This window comes from Lepidothrix coronata, unplaced genomic scaffold (genome assembly GCF_001604755.1).
Source record: "Lepidothrix coronata isolate B3197 unplaced genomic scaffold, Lepidothrix_coronata-1.0 Scaffold36, whole genome shotgun sequence".
Taxonomy (NCBI): Eukaryota; Metazoa; Chordata; class Aves; order Passeriformes; family Pipridae; genus Lepidothrix; species Lepidothrix coronata.
The window spans coordinates 1,528,387-1,552,858 of NW_016690216.1; the positions used below are offsets into that span (position 1 = coordinate 1,528,387).

The window sequence follows — 24,472 nt, forward strand, 5'->3', positions numbered from 1 at the left end:
TGTGCAGTTCTCAGCATGGGACTGCTATGTTTGGAGACCGTCCAACAGTTGCATTTGGTGGCAAAGGCAGCACATTGCTTACTTCTGAACACTGGCAAAAAGAACATGTTAAACTGCAGTTCCAGAAACAGCATAGTTTTTGTTTTTATTTCTACAAATTGTTCAAAATGTACACAATGTTCAATGCAGCTCTGTTCATTGTGCGTCCTACATATCTCAGACAATGCTTCTCTTTATTGTAGGTAAAGTTAGCTCAGCAGTTGAGAAACTGTTATTTCAAAATTAAATCAAAGGCCTTGGTAATAGATAATGAGCAACTGACTGTAAGATCAGGACTGTGCTTCCCAAGGATTGAGTTTGTTTAAGTAGAGAAATAAAGATTGCAGTCTGTACAGCATGAATGATAAGGACATATTTTGTCTCACTGTTTTTAATTAACTGTGTTATCTACACTTCATGATTTTTGGAATTAAAAAAAATGTTGTTTTAAAAGCTGTATCTAAAATATTTTTTTTTTCTTACCGATAAAATACCTAGCAAAGCCAAAAGTACCAATAACTCATTTTTGTTTTGACATTCTTCCTTATTGACCCCTAGGCCACACAGTTCTATTCTCTTGTAAATGAAGTACATTCACATGCAGTAGTTTAAATACATTTTTATTGCATTAATTTTATTATTTTTGTTATTGTTATTAATTATTCCTGTTTACCAATTAATTCAATGCCAAGAATCATCCCAAGAATGCATTTGTTCATAGATGTTTTCATTTTCACTTTACATTGACCAAAGAAAATATTTCCAACTGTTAAAATAGAAGATAATTAATTTCCACTTAAGGTACTTGAGTTTGTAAACTCATTGTGCAGCTTTTTTTCTACTGTAGGAGTCTGAACTACCAAATCTAAACTTCATCTATATATCTGTGTATATTTAGTGCCAAGGTCAATAGAGCATCCTAAATGGGATTGGAAGACAAAACCGGAGAACCATGATTTTGATGAACTAAATCATATTCTTCAAGAGAGCAAAAAACTTGGAAAAGCCCTTGAGAATCTGTCTCGCAGTAAGTTCATTGATTTTAGTTTTTTTATGTAACCATGCAGCCTGAATTGTCATTTGGAAGTATATACCAGAAAGGTGTCTTCTATTCAGTGAAGACCAGGTTCATTGACATCAGCAGTTACATTCCTGTTGATAAGGTTTACAGAATGTCTGAGATAATTCAGTAGCCCTCCTGGAAACTGAAACTCCACTCCTTTATTTTAGTTTTCTGCTGGTTAGGTGAGCTGAATTAGCTCATAAAGAGATCAACAGAAGAGACTGGTTTAATGGAAATGGTGGGAACATGCAGCAGGGAGACTGCTTCTTTGGGTGGTAGCAGTTGTATTAGATTAACCTTTGTAAAACTTTGACCTCATTGATGGAGTTCAGACCTATCACTGAAAAACACTTAGCTATCTTTCATCCTTGACTCCAGTCAGTTTCTTCCAGTTTTCAAAGCAATTAAAATATTTTAAAGCATCTCAAATAAATACTCAGAAACATGAAATCCAATTATTTCATAATAAAAGCCACATATTATCCCTTACACACTTTTTTCCCCTCTCTTTACTATAGAAGAGAATTCTGAAGTACATTTGAGGGAACAAATATTACTAACAGTTATTAAAGTATGAAAAGTACTCCTTGCCGTGGTGCATAAAAACTAGGAATGGTGTGATTTGGGAGATACTTGAAAGAGAAATATTTTTTTTATCTCATTAAATTTTATCCATGGCAATTCTTCATTCACTGGAGAATTTGCAGATGGTGAGATCAGAGACAGAGCTGAATAAAAAATGGAAGATCTGTTTTGAGGAGAATTTTGAGAGCCAGCATTTTTCAAAATTGTGCCAAATACCCAAACTGGTTTGCCCAAATTCCCTCTCTCCCAAATATTTTAGGTTGATCACAAGAATTATATTCTGAGAAATTTTCATATTTATATTAATGGTAGTAGTATAGTTATAGGGCTTTTTTCAAATACAGATCTAGTAAATAAGTCTATCTGCTTGCGAGGAGCTAAACCAATTCCAGTCAGGATCTTTGATTTGTAGCCTCACTATTGCCTGACCGTTTTACTGTGATGGGTGTGAGTGTACTTTTCAAGCCTTTTTTCTTTAGAGACTTGTAACCAAGCTTAACACAGATACAGAAACAATTATTTTCGATTTCAGAAAGGATTATTTATTCACTGTCAGGAGATACAAACCAATCAGATATGAGAGTTCAGTAATTAATGGCTAAATCAGCTCTTCAATCTTTGTCTTTCCTACTGAATATTGTGTAGATTCCACACAATCTAGCTTCCTTATCCCTAAAATACAATTTGCAGCATTTTGTACCTCTCTTTGTAACAGTTTTCTGACCAGAGTGGAAAACACTTCAGCTCTTCTGGGTCTTACGCTTGAACCAGGTCAATGTACCTGGTCAGCGTTGTTACAGTCCAATTTTCACAGTGTTATTTCACAAATGAAATATTCTTCACTGTTTCTTGCTAGTACTTGATGTTTTCTGAGGGTTTATCAAGATAGTACGGAATTTGAATCCCAGCCCCCAGAGTGCTTTAAATCACTTGCAGCCTGATAACGAGTTCACTTTTATGAATGTGCTCTCTATTTCTTCATCCAGACCATTAATGGAAATATTGTCAGACCTCTTCATGATCCCATTTCAAATCTGACAACCAGCTCTTGAAAGCTACTCAGTAAGTGCATTTTTTCCCACCAGATGTTTATCTGCCGTGCAGTGATTTCACCCAGAATGTAGTTTTCAAGGTTTTTTTACTAGAGTATCATTCAGGACAGTAAACAAAGTCACATAGCTGAAGTATTTTGCATCTGCTTCCTCCTCTTATCCACTAGGCAAGTTTCCCAGTTGAGAATGCAATTAGACTGATGTGACGCATTTCATTCTTGATAAATTCATGTTGGCTCGTTCTTATTGCCTTTCTATTCCATTAGATGTTGATACATTGTTTATTTAACAGTTTTCTCTAAGATTTTTGCTATTTTAGTCTGATTTAGGCTTTCCCACATCTTCCTTTTTTCCTTTTTCAAGAAAGATATGGTATTTGCCCTTTTCTGTCCTCTCTATTCCTGAAAGACTGTTGCTAATGGATAAGAGGCTTCTTCAGTTAGTTGAGTGCTCTAGAGTGAATTTCACAAGATTCTGCCAACCTGAATGTATCTAAGTCATCAGAATATCTTTCAGCTTTCACTAGTCTGGCTTGCAGATTTTCCTCTTAAAATCACTAGTGTTAAGCATCTGGCCACAATTAATTTTTTGTTAGACTGAAGCAGTGAAAGTACTGAACACTGGGAATTCTTTGTGTCATCTCTTATTTGCTTTCCTTCTCTTTGATGTAATAGTTCTGCATTTTACTTTGTCCTCCTTTCCTAGTGTATTTATAGTATCTTTTCTTGTGACTTCTTTTGTTGTTTGATAGTTGTTAGTTACTCTGTGCTTTAACCTTTTTCTTTGTATCATTTAAACACTTGCATCAGATTAATTCTAAGATAATATGTCCTTGTTTCTAGGTTTCATATTGCTGATTTTAAGTTCATTCCAGGAAATAAAATTTCTTTTCTGTGATTTCTTTCATGTCAGCGCGATAAAAAAATCAAAATGAAAAATGTGAAATCTGTAAAAATAGAAGATATGCAGTTTGGAAAATAAATGTGTTGTTATTGTTCTCCCAAATACAGAATACAGATTGCACATTGAAATTTCTTAGGGGGTTTCAATGAACAAGCATGTCTAGGACTTAAGAAGTATAAGACACATGAAACTTATTCTGTGCTGTCCCCAAACAAATGTCCCATGTGATGAATTTTATGAAAGCCATCACAAGGTCCCATATCTACTTTCTCCAGTGTTGATGCTTGTTTTGGGAAGGCTAGTCAGTGCTTTTGATTCTACAAGCATGTTATGAGTCTAATGCTGCATTTGATACTAATCTTGTTTGGAAGCAGTATGGGACAGGCACTGTGCTCAACAGATAGCTGAGTATGCAAATGATCACAATGTACTATCAGCGGCTTTGTACTGCACCCTCTCATTTCATTCTTCAGTATTTTAACAGGGAAATGTGACACATAAAATGAGATGTTTGAAGTTAAGTGAATTTTTCATCACGTCCCAGAATTTGTTTACGTTTTTAAAGATAAGCTTTGGATCTTGTAGTGAGTTTCCATGACTTTGTTGCCTGCTATGCAGCTGACACAGCCTGTGAGTTAAACTCTAGTTGCTTCATTTACTACGCAGTCTAGGTACCTGCTTTGAAACCAACTTGTGCACTTCACACAAAATTAGAACTGCCTGTAAGTGTTGGAAGGTGAGACTCAGGCACTTAGATGTCTGATCTCTTGTGTATTCAGTCCTAGTGATTAAAACTGAACTTGCTTATATTTGGACCCCTTCTCCCAAGCCCCATCAAAAAAATATGTGAGTAATTCTGTGCTGTAGTAGATCTGAGAAACCAACAGTGACTTCACAGTCAGAGTTAAAAGCATCTTAAATGTTTTGAGAGTCTGAAGAAGATTATTGTTGTAATTATGGTCTAAGCGTGATGGAACTTCATGATTTAAATATACCATTTTTCAGAGCCCTACCCACTTGTGAAAGCTGGGTTTTGTTTGCTTTTCCAGTCAAGTGTATGTCATTGAAGTCGATTTGGAACTGGATTTAGGGCAGATTTTGGTTTATGAAGCAACATATAGGAATGTACTGCGTTTCCCTTGTGCACGTCTGATTTTCTTTTATTGCAAGGTCTCTTACCTTTACTGCTGTCATCTTTCTTCCTCTGCTGATCATAAGGAATAAAAGTTCCATGTATGCTCTTGTATTTCAACTTCTGGCCTTCAAAGAGAGTTAAAATCTCCCATATAGCTAAGGATCTTGCTAATGAATATGCCTGTCTTCACCCTCCATTTTCTGAGGATGCAAAAATAGATAACAAGAGATGGAAACCAGTGAATTATGAGTGTTTTGAGTGGGGAAAAAATGAGGGCTAAATTAGTGAGAGCTTGGTGCAATTAGATGTGAAGTCTGTATACTTTGTGAACAACTTTGCATCTTTTAAACAACCAGTTAAGGATTAAAGTGCATATTGAAAATGTATGCATATTGAAGATTTAATTTAAACATGGTAACAGCATTTGATGACACAATGTCTTCTGCTGTGAGATAGATACTTTTTCATAATTACATGTAACCTTTTAATGAAGATAACCAACATTTCGTTAGTAACATTTGAATCCTTATTCAGGCTAGGTGTATACTACATAACAGACATTTTAAGGTCAGAAAATGGTAGTAAGTTAACATTAACCAAAAGTATTTGGTAATGAATCCAAATCAGTTAGTTGGAGGGAATCCCAGAAACAGTGGTAACAAACAGGAAAACAGTATTCTTTCATTTCTTAATTTCAAAGGGGATTAATTAATAAATAATCAGTAAATAAGGAAACAATGTGCAGTCTAGTAGGAAATAGTGCTTGAAACCATAATGAATTACAAAATCACAGAATGGCCGAGGTTGGAAGCAATGGCTGGAAGTCAACTGTTCCGAACCTGCTGCTCAAGCAGGCTCACCTAGGGCCAGGTCTCCAGGCTCTTCAATGCCTCTAAGAATGAAAAATCTCGAGTCCCTCCAGAGTATCTCAAACAGTTATTTATCATAATGTTAGAATCATTTGATATTGTTTATGCATAGGTTAAGAAAGACAAACACGATCTTACCTCTTTAAGAAAAATATTAAATAGTGAAACTAAAAGCATGTGTTCTGTTTATCTTTTACAGGGAAGTATATAAGCAACAAGAGTAAAAATCTCATAACAAGAAGGGTAGAACTAGTTCTAAAAAAGATCACAATATGTTAACAACCACTAAAATCATGTCCTTAGTTTTATGGGTGAACCTGCAAGTGTGTGGGATGTGAGAAGCTTAATATATACATCATGATCTACTTCAATGCATTTAGTAGTCTCTGAAACATATTAGAATGGGGTTTCATTTAGAAGCTTCTACACTATAGGAAACTATTAATGATTTACATTACGGTTATAGAAGATATACCTGAATGAAATGCCATTAACATTTACTGAAGCCAGACATTTCTGATGGTGATAATGATATAACTGCAAAAGTGTATCTGCATGACACTTAAGTAGACTTTTATCAATTACCTTATGAGGGGCATTGTTTTAAGACATAATACTTTAGTAATCTTTTTCAATTGTACACAGTTGTTGATCTGAAATGGACTTGAGTCTGTAAAAATGACTTCTCCATTATCAGTTGATCATCTAGCCCTAAATGTGTTCACTAATTGAACCACAAAACTAGTCTTGTCTAGAGGATTTTTCTGCCCTCTCTTCAGTCTGAACTTTAAAATCATGTTATTCTTGTGTGAGATCAATGCTTGTGACTTATTTTGAGATCGACATTTTTAGATAAGCTCAATCAAACCTTTAAGGAAGATAATTTTATCTCAGTACTGCAGCTGTTATGTGATACTGCCTTTGCTCATAAAATCCATTTGCTTTTAGTATGAAGTATGAGTAATAATACAAAGTAATGATATTTTCTGAGATTGAAACAGGAAGAATATGAACATAATTATTGCTATTCAATTATATACTGGGGCTTGCATGGCCAGGAGATCAATGCTACTTCAGTTTTAAGTATCTTTTTCCCACAGATATTAAGATTTTAATTACCTTTGTGAAGGTATTTGCCATTCAGCTCCAGCCTACTCTAAGTTTCAGGACTAAAGTCTTTTATAGTTACTGTGTCGTTTTCTGAAACAGTATTTGGCTTGCTAGAAGTTTCCCTAATGCAGAATTTAGGTTTGTCTGACTGTCATCTTGGATGTGGAACTTACTAGTTTTTAGTACAAGGGGGTTGACATTCATGGGGTAATAGGGCATAAGCTATGACTCTGCCCTTGGCATCTGGATGCTGCAGGTTCTCCATCTTAACCCACTTACTAGAGTGTACACCTTTCCCTAAAATCAAGAGTTCTGAAAGGTTCTGCATTGTTGATTATTCTCTTCTGAGATGACCTTGGCCTAGGAGATCTTCTAGGACATAATATTTGGTGGGTACTTTGCATTTTATTTCCCTGTCTTTGCATAATTCAGTGTGTTAGTCACTAAACCTAATCCCGAAACCTGTATTCTCCATTGGAGTCACTCAGAAATTTGGATATATAAATGCTGCAAGTCCAAAGCAGAGATTATTTTGCTAGGGATTAGTTGGTTTTTTATGTTTTTCTTTTAAAGCCACTACAAAGAAGAGAGATTAAAATCATGTTTTCTAGATAGTGACTACAAGATGTATAGTGTGCTGATATGTTGATGTGTGGTGCCTTGTAGATGACAGTTTCCTTTGTTCTAATATGGCTAGGTGTTGGGAGGATTATTATGGATACCTCTACAGAAACTTGATGTGTAGTTGCTTAATAGTATAAGGGCACACGGCCCTCATTGGTAAAACTCTGAGGTTTCAATTCAATATGCCTTCATAGAAAATCTAAGTTACTACTGGGGGAAATATGTCTAATTTTGAAAGTGGTAAAATGACTCAGCGTAGGCAAAGGAAACATCTTAACAGTGTCTCTTATGACAGCCAAGGACAAACGTATTCCATAGTTCCTACACAGAAATGACTGAGCTGGTTTGTTTCTCGTGTACTTTTTTGGGGGGGATGAATGCTTTGTTTGGTAAATCAGAGCAACCATTTTATGTTCTTTATGATCCAGGGATGGTGTGAAAGAAATAATTTCAATTTACCTAATGTTCAATACATAGTCCAAGCAGGCACAGGGACTAGAATATACTAGGCTGCCAGCTGCAGTATGGCAAAAGGTCTTGACATGGGATATGCAAGTACAGCTAAGGTGGCCTGTCCCACTAATGAAAGCACATATGCTTCCCCTGATTTACAAGGAGTAGGAGAATGCACTGGGAAAGTTAACCGCTGGGCAGTTGATACATGATACAGTATTTCTGTGTTTGTGCTCAAAGCTGCTCTATTAATGATGGTAGAATAATAATGCTGTTTCTGTCCTGGAGTTTTTTACAGAACCTGTGATATGCGCTGCGAGGTTGACAGTCCAGCCATCCAGAAGTTCCCTGGCTTAGACTGATCCTGAGAATGAATTCTGTCAAGTTAGTCAGAGTTGCATTGGGGTTGTCTTAGTATGTCTAAAGTCTCTATGTCAAAACCTGTGTGTCAAGTAAATAGAGAAGACTTCATCTGGCAGGTAGGGAAATCTGGCTATTGGGAGCTTTGTGGCCATCTTCTGGATGTTTAGAAGAATGCATAAGTATTTCCTCCCATTCAGTTGAATAATGGTAGTCTGGCATATGTTAAAGTTGTAGCATTTTATTTTCTTACAGATATCTTTCTTACACATTGAATTTGTCAGATTACATTGTGTCATTAGAAAAATCTAAGTCTTAAAAAAAAAAAACCACATTTTTATTTTGTGTTATTTCTTCCTGTAATTATTGAAGGACTACAAATAAAAGCAAAAATGGTGGGTGTCTCTGAAGTTTCACAACTTTCGTTCTTATCAGATCACCAGTTCTATGATTTCAGATGTTATATGAAATTCTATAATTTCATATAGCATATGAAAATATTGCAAGCTTTTAAGCTACTGTAAAGCTGATCAGGAATAATGCAGCAGTCAGGGATTTTATGACTTGCCATTTCATAGAATCATACAATGGTTTGGGTTGGAAGAGACCTTAAGGATCATCTAGTTCCACTGCACTTACCATGGGGGGGACATGTTCCACTAGATCAAGTTGCTCCAGGCCCCATCTAGTCTGGGAACACTTCCAGGAATGGAGCATCCACAACTTCTCTGAGCAACCTGTTCCAGTGTTTCACCACCCTCACAGTAAAGAATTTCTTCCTAATATCTCATCTAAATCTAACCTCTTTCAGTTTGAAGCCATTATTCCTTGTCCTATCACTACATGCCCTTGTAAAATGTCACTGTCTAGCTTTTTGTAGGCCCTTTTTTGGTACTGAAAAGCTGCTATAAGATCTCCCCATAGCCTTCTGTGCTCCATGCTGAACAACCTTACCTGTCTCCGCCTGTCTTCATAGGAGAGGTGCTCCAGTCCTCTGACCATGTTCATGGCCCTCCTCTGGACTTGCTCCAACAAGTCCCTGTCCTTCTTGTGTTGGGGGCCCCAGACCTGGACACAAGTACTCCAGACTGGGTCTCATGAGAGCAGAGTAGAGGGGGAGAATCACCTCCCTTGACCTGCTGGCCACGCTGCTTTTGATGCAGCCCAGGACACAGTTGGCTTTCTGGGCTATGAGCACACTTTGCTGGGTCAGGACCAGCTTCTCATCCACCAACACTCAGAAGTCCTTCTACCCAGGGCTGCTCTCAATCCATTCTCTGTCCAGCCCATACTTGTCCTTGGGAGTGCTCCGAACCAGCTGCAGCAACTTGCACTTGGCTTTGTTGAACTTCATGAGGTTCACACAGCCTCCCCCACCTCTCAAGCCTGTCGAAGTTCCTCTGGATGGCACCCCTTCCCTCCAGCGTGTCAATTGAACCACACAGCTTGGTGTTGTCAGCAAACTTGCTGAGGGTGCACTCGATCCCACTGTCCATGTTACTAACAGAGATATTAAACAGCATCAGTAACAATACTGTCCCCTGAGGAATGCCACTCACCACTGATTTCCACCTGGCCATTGAGCCATTGAACACAGTTCTTTAAGTGTGACACATCCCTATCCACTGAATGATCCACCCATTAAATCCATGTCTCTCCAGATCAGAGACAAGAGTGTTGTCTGGGATTGTATCAAATGCCCTGCACAGGTCCTGGTAGGTGACATCAGTTGCTCTATTTCAAAAAGACCTGGTGTGGTGCCCTCTGTTTTGAAAATAAATGTTATACTGTTGGATTGAGAACATCAAAGTCTAAAAATTTCTTTTCAAAGAGGAATAATACCACTGAGTGGAGATGCTTTAAGAACTGGATTAATTGTATTTGTTGCAGGAGAGCAATAACAAATAAAACTCTTCTGCTAAAAACTGCATATGCAAGAGCTAGGCATCTTTAAGACTCATGGAATTGTTATTAACAATGTTAATTTTTCTTTAGAAAGAAAGTTCTTTTGATAAACTAGAAATGAAGCAGAATATCCTAAGCAGAAGGTCTGTACTGTGGAAGATACTCGTTCTAGACTCAAAAGGGATTTTATTTTGTTAAAACATAGTGTAGATATTTTGAGAGGTGGCTTTTACATCAAAGAAGACACTGTATATTTATTATATTTATTTCTTCATTCTTACCATTGTGCTGCTGCAGATTACCATAGAGATAGAAGATGGGGACAGAAATCTAAGATAACTATGTAAAGGATGGTTTTAATAATCCATGCTAATTAAAAAAAAGCATAATAATACTATCTAAAATATAATAAGTATTAATAAATTACATTGTTATTACATTGTTAATCATGTTTCATTTAATCCTAGAGTGCCAGACCTTTCTTGCAATCAGAGAGTACATTGTTTTTCCAGTTCCCTTCAAAAACCAAGCTAGTGACAGAATGATGTTCCATTTGAGAGAATCTGTGCTACCATCAACAGCCCCTCTCTAGATTTGTTGCTGATCAGAGATAGTAGTTGTGGCTCTGGAGCTTTTGTGAAGGATTGTGGAAGCATGTTCAGACCAATTATTTCATTGTTCCAGCACTCTTCCAGCATAGAGGGTCATTACACTCAAAAGTAGAAACAAGTGCCCTGAATCTGTCTGTGTGATTCAGCAGACAGCTGAGTGGGCTGGATAGTTGTGGTGCCTGATCAAATTTCAGCACCCTTAATTACTTTTAAAAGGGAGGATTTTTTAAAGACATAAAATTGGCAACTGGCTACCTAACTAATTCCCACTGTAAACCTCATCCATGAGCCTTAGCTGATGGTGGGAAGCAAACTTCTCACCCCTTTATTTGGAATGGTTAGTAAGAGTGGTAGGAGTGTATAGTTGTCGGTCATAGTATGATATAAAACTGTGGCAAATGTTGTCTGTGAGAAACAGCTGCTATAAGAGAAAGGGTGAAGCTCCTTTATTACTCCTTCATTTCTGGTGGATATGCCTTTGACATCGGAAGACCTTTCCCAACAAAGGAAGGAGAATATTTTTAACAGTCCCCTTCTTATCTACTGCTCAGTGTCTTGAGGCAGAGCAATGATGACACACCCTTAAAACTTCCATTCTCTACATTCATCATTGTGCAGAGTCAGGCTTTAAATGCTCTAAACGGAGAAAAGTCAGAAATAGTTGTTCATAGTAACATATATTCTAACAAAGCCATGGGATTTAAGGTTGAATAAACTAGATGTGTCAGTTTTTGTGGTGTTAGAGTTTTTTTGGTGATTAGGATTTGATGGAAAAGAGTTACAGTTTGAAGAATTGACTAAATTGTCAGGTTAAAAGTTTTTAGTGTATAGACATTTTGGCTACACCTGTGAATGTTTTGTCTAAAACTGAACCATTGCTGTTTCCATTTAGAGTAGTTTCATGGAATGGGCTGTACCTTTGTCTCTAGTATTGGGTGATTTTACAATGACATTTTCTTATTTAGAGTATATAAAAATAAAATTTCTATTTTCTCTATTATGTTGTATGAAAGCCACAGACAAAAAGCTGAAGATAACTATATGAAGTACAGAGAGCAAAATCAGATACTTGTCACAAATAAGTGACAAGAGAGTTTTCTTTTTGAAAAGTGCTGTCTGCATACTAGCAATTACATGAACTGGAGATAGCAACCATCACTACCACTACTTTTTAGAAATTGAACTATTTTAATACTTTATAGAAATTTAACTATTTTAAATTGGTGGTATATTACTTGAAAGTAAAGTAACTGACAGTAAACTATTTGACTACTGAAAAGTCAGGAGTCTGCGAAGGGCTAAGAAATTAACAGAAATCCTAAATACTCCTGTATAATGACGATGACAATATCTCTAGTTGCAATTTCAGCATTCTGGATTAAGGGTTTGGTGGTTGTGGGGTTTTTTTGGTTTTGTTTTTTTTTAATGTTATCCTAAATACACAAGGGTTTGAATTTTTTGAGGAGCTGCTTTCTGAAAATTGGAGTCCATATTATTCCACTAAAAAAATTACCTCACTCTTGTGATTTTCTGTCTACTGCACGCTGCAAATCCCCCCTCCTCTCAAGTTCAGCCATGATATCCTGTGAGTTTGGCAACTGCAAAAAAAAATTGGTAAGAGATGGGCACACACTAACTGTGTGGTGCAGTAGAGTCTTGGAAGGAAATAAGAAGCATTTTTACACCCAATGTTTTATGGGTTATTTATCCTGGTCTCTGCTAATGGAGTTGTGTTATCAGTGACTAAAAGAGTACTGTTAATAATAATGAGGCTCAAGACATAACAGAAAGATCTGTGTGGCTGACAGTGTGGTAAATACCACCTCCAGAAGACTCACCATGCCAAGATTGCTGTAATAAGCTCCTGATAAAATTTCTTCCCCAGAATCCTTTTTTTTTCCTCTTGATGACCCATTAGAGAGAGAGAGAGCTAAAAATAGTTTGCAGGTTTAATTCCATGATTGCAAAAATAAAAGTTTTCTAAATGTGTAAAATTTTATTTTGCCAACGTGTCTTCAGAAACTGCTAACTCTCTGCTTGTCTAAGAAATACAATTAATTTTGGTTTCTTGCTACTGTTTCCTATTTAGTAAAGAAGAAATTTGAGGCATTCTGGTCAATTCAATTACTCAGTTTAGTCTTGTCTAAATTCAAAATAACTTCTGGCAAGCAGTGTGATTTACAGCACATACAAACAAAAAGCATTTTACAAAAAACACTCATTTAAAGTATGGATGTTTTTCAGTTTTATGTGCTTATATGTAACATTGAAGTGTGTGGTCTTCCTGTGCATGGATATGTCTCCACTTTAGTTTCACCACCAGGAGAAACTTGTCCTTGGTTTTTGAAGCTCTAACCTGGAAATGTTTCTTATCGAACCTCGTAGGAATCTGGGAAATGCTTTGTTTTCAATGTATCTGAATTTTCAACATGATAGCATTAAATGTATAATTACTTGATAACTACTTGTGATATGACATGTGCAGACCTATTAAAAATTCTGAGACCAGCTGTGTATATTTAATGTTCTACAGGATTATCATACTTAAAAGACTTAGATGACATGATGGAAGAAAGTATAGGAAAGACATGGGCAGGTATCAGCAGAAAGGACAAGAGCAAATATACAAGTTCTTTTTCAGAGGATTTAGAAAAATTGTTTTGGATTCTTTTGGGAAATTTTACTTTATGTTCCAAAGTTCCACCTGTTTTTATAGAATCATTTCTACATTGTACTACGGAGAAAGATAAAAGAGTCATGTCCATATTGCCCTCTAGTTGCAGCAAGATGTGTTATGCATGCTGGTCAGGGTGAGATTTGCATAATAAGGTATCCATTGGTAAATACAATGTTGCTAATTTAGTTTCAGAAAGCAGGTAGAATTGCACTTAACCTTCTTGTCACTTTACTGGCACATCTGCTATTTTCATTTCCGTAGTTTTTTAAAAACTCATTTTGGTAATATTGCAGCTGATATAAAAGTATATTGTTTCCAGGCAATTTCACTAGTGGAACTAAATATGACACATTGTGTGGTACAGCAGCATGCAGAGAACAATATGTAAACTTTTCAGATTAAACCTTACTTTTCCTTACTGTAGTAGAAGACATTATAGAAAGCATGTTTCTAAATTTTTTTTTTCCAATCTGTTTCATTTTCAGGCATTGCTGTTTCTGATGAACTTGAGAAGGTAAGATTGATAAGGTATACCTAATGAACAGTACACAGAGACAGTTGATTGTGATAATTTTAGGCAATGAGAGCTGTATCTCCCTGTCCTGGCATACAGACTTCAGTTCTGTTGGGTTCAGAGGAAGTTTAGGTATGGAAAGCTGTGTAAGTAGAGTATATGTGGATACATCAAGAGCTTGACTGGAAAGCGCTGTCAAGTATGGAAAAAAACTCTCACTGAGTTTGAGAGACTCTCAATGAGGCCATGGAAATACTTTTTAATCATGACACCATCTTTGCTTAGTACAGTCTGTTGGGTTACTTTTTATACTTTTGGAAACATTTAGCCTTAAATACCTTTTATTCATGAAGTCACAAATCCTGCATTCCCAGATATGATTTGTGAAAATATTTAGGAATTATTTTTGCTTCTAGATTTGATCAGGAATGCACAGGGCATAAAAATCAGTCTTTACCTCCTTGTTGAATGCCACAAACAATGATCTCTTCTCCTCAGTCCCTTTTGATACATTACACAGTTAATATGAATTTTAGTTTTAGCTGTAATAAACTCTACATTGAAAGAGTAATCAAGCTAATTTTTCGAATTACCAAAGGAAACAGAGCGCCTTTATCTTCTCTATTCTCACCTGTGAACAGCAGTATGCTTCAGGTGCCAAGAATCTTGGGTTGTGTTCTTGGTGTCGGAAACAATTGCTGTCAGGGAAATGAGATCANGACTAATGCTTAATATAGAACACATTTTTTAAAAAAATATTTTTCCTTTCTGCTGGTAAAATGAGGACACAAATCTTTCTGACAAGTGCATATAAAATACCTCCACTGCGTTCTCCAAGGAAGGCCAGTTAGACAAGACTGATCACTGTTACCATGTAGTCGTGAGCATATGTGGCTGCCATTTCAAAACTATGGCTTAAGTCTTCTTTCCTACTATTTTCATAACTGTGTTCAGAAGTGATGATAAAAATGATTGGAAAGCCTTTCCATTAGAACCCTTACCTTTAAGAATACTTATGAAAAACTCCATTTAATTTTGTTTGTTGAAAAAAACTATAAAATACTGTTTGTGGGAGGAAAAGGCATTTTGGGCTAGAGCCTGTTATCAACACTTTTTACATCTATTTTTAGGATATAATTTCTGTTAATTTTTTTAAACTATAATATTGCTCAAAAACATTAATGGTTTTTATATTTAATTATTCAGTGTGAAAACTGAGGTGGGGAACATAATTTGGGGCTTTCCTCAGGATCCACACTGAGCGAAGAGATAATTTTTTTTTGGTTACTGTTTGTTTACTTAATTGTTTATAGTTTAAAATTGAAAGGTATATCCATTTATTAATGCATCATTTAAAAAGCTTGGTATTCCTATTTTCTGATATGGATTTTGAGGGACCTTCCATCATGAGAAGTACTTTTGGGTATTTCTGAATTTTTGAAACAAAACTTGGAATTATGGTATGTACATTCAGTAGCATGCGTTACCTGACACCTTTGGAATACTGCATCTGCTTTAATGTATGTTTCCGATGAGGACAGGTAAATAGAACGTTCTTGAAGTCAGAAACTATTTGTAAAATAAATGAACCCCCAAACAATTAAGCTCTTGACATGTGTCATTTGTGCAGCATTGCTCAACAGGCTTTCAGCACAGACTTAGAGGAGTGATTTTTCATCTCCACGGGCTTTAGTGATCTTCATTTTTATTTCTTGTTTGGACCCTTAGGGATTTTTAATGAACATAAAATCTAGTTCTGTCTTAAGAATATAAGCATAGCTAGGACCATTTTGTGGAGTCCTGCCTCCTAGGAATGATTCCTAGGAAGCTAATTCCTGACATGTTCCTGTGACTTGTTTCTGCATGTATTACTTGGCTTGAACCAAAAGCAGCCAAAGACTACCTGATAATGGTTGTTTTAAAGTTAAAGAGAATGTGTTCTGAATGTGTTCACAGGTGATGTTTATTTTTCAGATATAAATGTAGCCAAGTTGTAATTCCTATACCAGAAATAAATGCTGATACTAGAACTTCTTGTCTAGGCTGTGGCAGCATTGAATCATTTTTTGAAACCACATTCATCTGTGGTTTGGATTAACCATTTAACCCATTGGGTGCATGTCATGGGTCTAGAATAGCATGGCCAAACTTGGCATTGGATTCTGTTAAAACATTGACATTGCATAGGTGTTATGAGAGACATAAAACTAAACACAGTAATAAACTTCTATACACTCTTCCTTGCTTTATTTTCCTGATGATCTGGAATATCTGGGGGACTAGAACAGAGCCCATAATCCTGATGCTTTGTCTGTGGTTTAAATTATGAACCTGGAGAAAACAGAGAATACATGTGTATATTCCTCTATTTTTTTTCCTCATTGTGTATTTTTTTAAATTACTTCTTTCTGGCTTTAGTAACGCAGCTGCCTTCATCAGGGGAGTACTTAATCAGTATTGTTGGTTGATGTAAGTCCTTCTCCAAGTAATCCAGTTAGTTAGTTAGTTGCTTAGTTACTCGAGCATTTGGATTTGGAAAAACAGTTTGGTCTGAATTACAATGACTTTTGTAGAAGGGTGTTTCATTTAAATGGACTCGTGTCAAATATCTGCTTTTATTAGCTTTGTATCAGTACTTAGGGCTTTAGTCTGAGAGAGAGAAAATACAGGCAGACAAGGTCAGTCTTTCAGTCAAAATGGAATCTTTCAGTTTGACTTAGTCTCATAAAACTTGCAAAAAAAAAAAAGTCCTATAATGACTGCATTTAAAACAGACTTATTGTATAGATTCCCTTCTTTTTCATCTCAGTTACTTCAGACTTGCAGTGTTTGTTCTCTCTCTCTTGACTCAGCCTACATCTCTAGGCCATAGAAGCTATGTAAAATCAGAGACTAGCACTCAAGTAGGCTGTGTAAGGAAAGGAAATAAGAAAGGATGCTTTGTGATTCACGTATTTTAAAACTAAAGTGCAGAGTTAATATAATACAAATTTCTGAATTGACTCACCCTCCATACCACTGAACAGAAACTGTTGAAGAGCTTTAGGAAACTACACACTTTCATGCATAATGTGAAGAGTTTAATGTAAACAAAGGAGAGCTAGGAAGTTAACCTTTCTTTGAAATTCACAGAATTCTAGGGTGAAAAAAAATTCTCACAAAAAACAGTGATGGGAGAGACCTGCCATAAATTGTGAAATTTATCCCAAATACCCAATGATGTTTTTCAAACACTTTAATCTAAGTGTTAGAGATCCACAAGGAAACTCAAGGGAAGATCAAAAAATTTATAGCAGATTTTGACCCTCAATGTTAATATTAAAAAATATTCTGTGCTGTCTAGCGTATACTTTCTTCTCATATGTAATGTTACTTCAGTGAACACAGATTAATAGAATAGATGAAACAACTGTTCTTATGTCATAAAACCAAAAACATTTCTTCTCACCTAAAAGTATTTCTAATGATGGAAATTCCCTTAAAATCCATATCAGAAAATAGGAATACCAGGCTTTTTAAATGATGCATAAATAAATGGATATAAAAATGTTTCGCTCTCTGGTAGAGGTTGCATTCAGCAACCACAACTCAGCCCAATGTGAAGATGAGATTCAACTGTCTTGCAATCTTTCCCTTCTTTTCCTAGTCTCCACATAAAGGAAGGTTGAGTGTGTCAAACTGGTAGCCAGTGATGTGGATAAGAGGATAACACGTGGACTGCTCCGTGAAATAGTGCTCTCGGTTCATTTATTGCAGATTTAAATACCTACCTGTCCTGAAAATATTTCTGTGCCCACTAATGTCACTGTCAATCTCTTGTTATTTATGGGGGAATATAGATTGGAAATCAATTAAGATTGTAAGATTTATATGAAAAAAAAGAAACCAACCAAAAAAACCCCAACCCAAAACTATAAAAACTTGTTAGAGAACAGAATACTTCATCTGAATTTATTGCAGCCTTTGAAATAGTGCCAAAGAAACATCCTCATGTTCTGAATAGAGCTGTCTCTGATTCTCCATTTACTGTTTTCACTGTGGCTGCTTATATAGTTGAAAGGAGGACGATAAATTAGGTCACTGAAACTGTGGTGTACTAATCTAACATGATGCAAAAAGTAAAGCAAGGTGATAAAGTAAGGCAAAGCATGACTATGTAATGTAAATTACATTTCTATTAAGTAAAGTATGAAACTGCTACTTTAATCCCTAAAATGCCTAGGAAAGAAATTAGCATAACAAGGACAGTTGCAGCATTCATGGTTTACTTATTCATATGTTGATGGTGTAGTGTACAGTGTCAGAAAAAACTTAAGGTACTGACAAAAGGATACATTTTTAGGTGCTTTTCATTTTCACTTAAGACGCTGAAAGCTTTTAGCAAGATGGACACTAAGATATTCTGACTTTCAGGAACCATTTTTTATTCATTATTAGAAATTATCTTAGGGAGAAAGAGAAGGAAGCAAATAGCTAGAATAGAAGGAATAAACCTCAGAAAGGTTGTGGGCAATCTTAATGAAGGCATTGTGGGCAATCCTTTTTCTAAGCTCATAATCATATGATGGTAGTCACACCAGTGACAGTTTATGCTTGTCAAGAGCCCAAAGGTGACTGTCATGTAATCTACCTGACCTGACTATGACACAGCTCCAAATAAATGCACAAAATGTATATTTGTAAGTACATAAGAACAGAACAGCACTGGCTAGATATCCTGATATCTCCAAAGCTGTGGTGTTTTCCTCAGATTTCTCTCTTCTGTATGGTCTGTATTCAATTTTCAGTGGTCCTTGCAGAAAACAGACATCATGTAAAAGTGAATTAGTCAAATGATGGACAACTCTGTAGAGAGGAATGTGGTAATGCACTCACAGGCACATTGCAGAAAGCAGAACAAAACAACAAGGTTGAGTGAATTGGATCCAGGGCCTGGGTCGCATTTGTTTCTGTCAAAATAGAAGCTCTTGGAGTTCTGCTCAGAAAAATTACAGCATCTAGCCAGAGCTAGGTAAATATATTCATATTAAAAGTAGTTTGCAGCCTTTTTTGGTTTTTTGTTTCTTTCATTTCAGTAGAGGCCTCTACTTCAAACTGTGCTTTTACCGTATCTGTTTCAATTAGGAAGAGGCTTCGAAAGTGATTCTTTTTTAGAAAGGAGAGAAAATATGGTTTCTATGCTAAATAATTGCTGTGCTGTACATTTTCCAGATGCTTTTTGTTTGGAAAGCATTGTTTCAAGGCAGAAATACTTATTGAGGCACTGAGGTCGATAACAGCCGTGGATTTTTTTCCTAAAATTTTCTCTCGTAAAATGATAGGAATAGAATATGTCTCTTCTAATTAGGAACAGTGTGTTTGAAATGTCTTCGCTAACCTAGAAAAGAATTTAGTAAAATTAAAATAAATATTCCTATCCCATAATTTCATATCTTTTTCTTTGGTATACAGGTCTATTTTTTAGTTTGACTGTGCTTTTGTTATATCTCCTGGAATTTTGTTAATGGGAAACTTTCCATTAGTCTATCATTGTTTCAGGGTATTTTGTAGCCCTCTGAAGTGATAATGTACTGTACTATTCTTGTACTTTTTTAGTGAATTTTTTTTTCATCTTTTCTTTCTCTATTTACACCTATGGTTAAGAACAAACAGTGCATTGGTTTTTTTATTATTTTTTTTTCCCTTTAGGACACAACAGGTTTTAACACCCCCCTTCTCAGACCTCGTGTGATTGGAGAATGGGTTGGCCGTGAAGAAAATGATGCAGACCCTCTGGCTGCTGAGATGCTACAGCCACCAACACCAAGAAATAAAAATGAGCAGTGGGACAGTGAGGATAGCAGCAGTCCTGGAGGAAGGTGGGATTTTGGTCCAGCCTAGAAAAATTATATTTTGTGAAACAGAGCTGTCTTTTTAACACAAACTCCATTTCTCAATTCCCATGTCGTACTGCAGCAGCATGCAGAATAAATGGAAGTCATTAATATGTGACTGATTTCTTCTCATGCTTTTATATATGATTAACTTCATACTTATTTGCAATCACATTAATTAATTCCCATGTATAAAGCTAAGGTTATATTGGCATGACTGGGGTCCAGCGTGTAATAATTTTGCAAGGTATAGCTTTGTTCAGATACTTCAAACCCTTCCATCTTTCCACAATTGGTAGTTGGTATTTGTTACTCTTCTTGACACTTCAGTGATAAACCTGATTTTCTCATCTAAAGAAAAGATGGACAAGGGAAACAGTATCTATGTTATTTTTATCAGGACTTCCTGAATTTATCTTCTTTTCATATACCTAGCATTTTGGTGTCAATAACAGGTCTTTCTCAAAGAGAAAATTGTGTTCTCTGCAGTAAATAACTTCTGAAGATTTATTGTGCTTGTCTGAGAATGAAGGAGTATGTTTGTTTGTTAATGTGCTTCAGCTACATGAAAGAGATTATCATTTTTACAAGGAGTCCATTTTCCATGATTTAAAGATACCGGTTTATCACAGAAGTTAAATACTCACAGCTTTTCTTTAAAAGGAATTAATGCCTATTTTTTTAAGTGTAAATCTTGTGCACTGCCTCTGTTAATTGGCTTAATCACCTACTTTTCTCCCTCAGCCCTGTGGCGTTTCTCCTTGGTTATAACTAGTACGCTGACTGCAGCAGACACCTTTTTCTTCCTCTTTTAAGAAGGCAGAAACTATCTGCTTTCATTTTGAAATATCTAAGGTATTCCTTCACTGTGTCCTCCATGTGCCTTCTCCATTGGAATTTACCTCCCTGTCAGAAGGAGACTAGTCTGTCACTAGGTTTACTCTTAAAGGCTGCATTCATTAACTTTCCTCACATGTTTGTAATGTTTGTTATCCATGAGTACTTCATTTAATTAGACTGTTGTGGGGAAAGCTGCAAGTACTACTATTTCAAAGTAACAGCATGTAGTAACGATCCCTCAGCCAGACATTGGATGGGAACCAACACAACTCAGACACTGGATCTCTCCAGTGCGATTCCTGGGAAAGTAATGGAGTCAGCAATGGGCGCTGCAGCTTGATTGTGCAGGCCTGTGTTTCTTTTTCCTTATTCAGCAGCCAATAAAGACACCGAATAAAGATCTGTTCCACATTGCAGAGAGAATTGAGGATATTGTATCCTTTCTGTCAATAGGAAGGAGCAGAAATAAGCATCTCTGTCTAATCTCCAAAAGGGATCAACGAGGTTAGTTCTGAGTAACAAAGATGATTCAAAGCAACGCATTTTTCTCTTTGTAGAGGGTGGTACAAGATGTGAGAAACCTCACAGCTAATGCTATAATTAAAAAATATGATTAATGGCTTTGAGAATAGCATTTGAGAAGTCTTGTTGAGTATCATGGCAAAATCACATTGCCTGTCATATGAACAAGGAAAAACTCATGGGGTACTGAAATCTCTGGTTTTTAGGTGCGGTAAATGCTAAAGACCTATTGAAAAATATGTATCGTGGGAGTACTGATTTTCAGTGGAAATTAATAACTACTAGATTACATACAGCATATGGATTTACATTTGGATGACTGATTTTATGTCTGAGATAATTCTTGGTTCGTTAGCATTTCATCAGCTTTTGTAAGGCATTTATAAAAAACATGTTTGCAAGTCTTGCAAAAGAATAAATAAAGTTGCAGGACTTCAAGGTAGTGGTGCTACTAAGATTGATGCCAACTATATATGGAAGTTTAAAAGACCTGTGTTGATCAAGGTTAATCTGAATATTTAATAATAGTTCACTAATAACTGGGAGTTGCTTCAAGGTCTAATGCAGTATTCCTGTGAGTTAAAGTGCTATTAGCAGAATTTGGAATTGAGCGTATACCAAATGTGTGAGATAAGTATTAGATAACAATAACTTCATTTTAATGTAACATCCAAAAATAGTGGGAAGAGTATAAATTTTACAAGATTAAGTGAAACTCTCAAATGAGTGAAGTTCTCAGTTGTAAAGAATTTTTGGCTACCTCGTCTGTATTTCATTCACCACTTAGTAGTTAATGTAGCCTAAAATAATTCATTTATACTTTTACCTGGCAAATGAAAGCAGGAGCAATTGGAAATTTACATTAAATGTTTCCAATTGTGTCTTGTTAAATTTTATGTAACAACACTTTAAATAAGAAGTGATAGTTTAAGGATCACTATTTATCAAAATTTATGTGATAAGCCAGCAAATTCTTTAAACTAATCCTAATAATCAGTTAAAGTATAAGAACAAGAAAGTGAAAACTGAAATTGTCCCATTATTTCCAGATAATGTTTTCTTTACCTGTCACTAAACGTAAGGAAATGCTACAAAAATAAAACATTATGTAAATATCCAGAAGATTAGGCGTTGGCAGATCACTGGTCAAGTAACTGCCATCAGTGTCATGTGACACATGTTGTTTTCACAGACCATAGAGTACAAGCTTTTTGGGGAAGCCCTGGGTCCTTACACATTCATTGCATTCTGTAAAGGATGGAATGGACTGCAGGAAGCAGCATATTCCTATGGATCTGTTGATAACATCGATAACATGCTCATTTACAGTATTCGTCTTTTCAACATAAAGCAGATCGTAGTGAATATACGTAGTATGTAATATTTGGGAATTTGTAAGTTGTCTGATTTTCTGTCTTTGCAACCATGATCCTCGTTTTTTGTTCTATTCAGTAGTGCACAGTGGGAAAGAACCACTATTTCCTCCGTAAAAACATACATTCCTGTGATGATGAGCAACAGAAGCAGACATGTTGTGTATTTGAAAGCCGGGTTCAGTTACTCAAGAAAAGAAATTAAAAAAAGGAGCAACTGAAAGGACAGATGTCACTAATGTTTTGCCTGGAAAAGATGGTGTGGCCAGTTTGAGTTGCCATGTTAGGATTGCCTCAGAGGAAAGACTGTGTTTGTTACTGGTTTTGTACTGCTCTCTGTTGCTCCTGTAAGGAAGCAAGGCAAGGTATTAGTAAGTGATAAGAGACCATGGAAAAGTGCTGATGGCAATCCTGCTGGTACTGAGCTCATGTTTCAGAAATTCGAACACCGTGAAAATAGGATTAAACTCATTTTCAAGTCACAGTTGGTAGTTTTCTACATGAAAAATTTTTTGGAGGAATTCTAAGATGCAAGGCTCTTGGGAATCTTCCTCAAGGGATAATGTATGTACACAGTGGGGAATCTGAGTGTTTTTTAATATGATACTCTTTTCTCTTAGAGCCTGAAATGAACTAGAGCTTGCAGAGGCCCCATTCATAACCTGATGCCCTAAACTCAAAGGCCATTCTTCATCTCCAAGGTCCACTTTGCCTTATTAGTGTTTATCTTTGCTGGGGAAATGAACTATTGTTGATTATACTAAATTTCATACGTTGGCTACAGATGGGCCTTGCTGCAACAGACTATAAAAACAATCTGGGGTGGTGTTGATACTCTCATGTGGAGCACCAAATTTCTGTTTGTTGTTTTTATATTGTAAGAAATCAGAAATGGCAAATGGTAGCAAGTCCTGCTTTAGACTGTTCTGCTAACTTCTGCGCATTTCCAGTTCTCTGTTATTTAGGTTAGGGATACAACTCAGCAAATTATGAGAATTGTTATAAATATATAGCCCTTAATTCTGTGGGGTCATGGTAACATAACCACTCAAGGGAGAAGTTCTTTGTTGTCAACTTTGTTGCTATGTGATCAATGCCTTAGCAATACTGATTAGTAGTTGATGTCATGTTGCTCTATATATGTAGCTTATTTAGACTTGATTAATGCCCATAAAGTCAATGGGAAATCTACCAAATTCAGTCAAGACTTTAAATAGGAACTGCAAACACAAACTGTCTTAGAACATCCAATGATTGGGGAATGAGTGATAACCAGTTGGTTTATGTGTGATCTGATGGTGTTAACCTTCATATCTGGAAGACATCATGGACTACAGTAATTTGACAAAATTGTGACAAATTTTGAAGAGAGCACTAGTAAGAGAAAGTTGTGCTTTCCTCTCTCACAGCTTAAAAATGGAGCCAAAGACCAAAGGACTAAAACATCAACAGCAGCAACATAAGAAACTGCTGGCTGCCATGCTTTCTCAGGACTCCTTTGATTCTGCTCAAAGCACAGCTCCATCTGTAACCGAAGAAGATATTGACAATGAAGATGATGCAATGGAACTACTGGGTAACTGCAAAAAATTATGTGTATTTTCTGATTTTTTTATTGTAAGTGTAATACCCAATCAAACATAGATTAGTGTCTCTATAATCTCTCTATAGTCTTTCTATTGAAACTGCTCTCTATATTTGAAGCTGAAGTATCTAGCAGCTGTGTGAAGGTTCATAAGTTTTAGCTTAAAACTTTCAGGAGAAATGTAATGAAGACAATATAGGTGAATAAACTGCCAACTGCATCAAAATCCCATGAAATGTCAAAAGCTTCAGGTGCTTAAAGTAATTAATTTGGTTTTCTTACAATTGCAGGTTCTGCATGTATTTATGTAGAAAGAACAGAATCGGCTTCACTGTCTTTCATCTGGGTCTTCTTTTTCTTAGCTGTATCGAAGTTTTAA

General features: G+C 36.1%; 1 protein-coding gene across 1 annotated transcript in view; it reads left to right on the forward strand.

Annotated features, from left to right (window-relative positions):
- CUNH8orf34 (chromosome unknown C8orf34 homolog) overlaps nt 1–24,472 on the forward strand; it is a 57,235-nt gene extending 32,763 nt beyond the window's left edge. The window contains exons 4-8 of the mRNA XM_017812389.1: nt 938–1,066; nt 13,872–13,900; nt 19,589–19,758; nt 23,918–24,084; nt 24,384–24,472. Of these exons, the coding sequence (XP_017667878.1) occupies nt 938–1,066; nt 13,872–13,900; nt 19,589–19,758; nt 23,918–24,084; nt 24,384–24,472 (584 nt within the window). The remainder of the gene's footprint in view (nt 1–937; nt 1,067–13,871; nt 13,901–19,588; nt 19,759–23,917; nt 24,085–24,383) is intronic.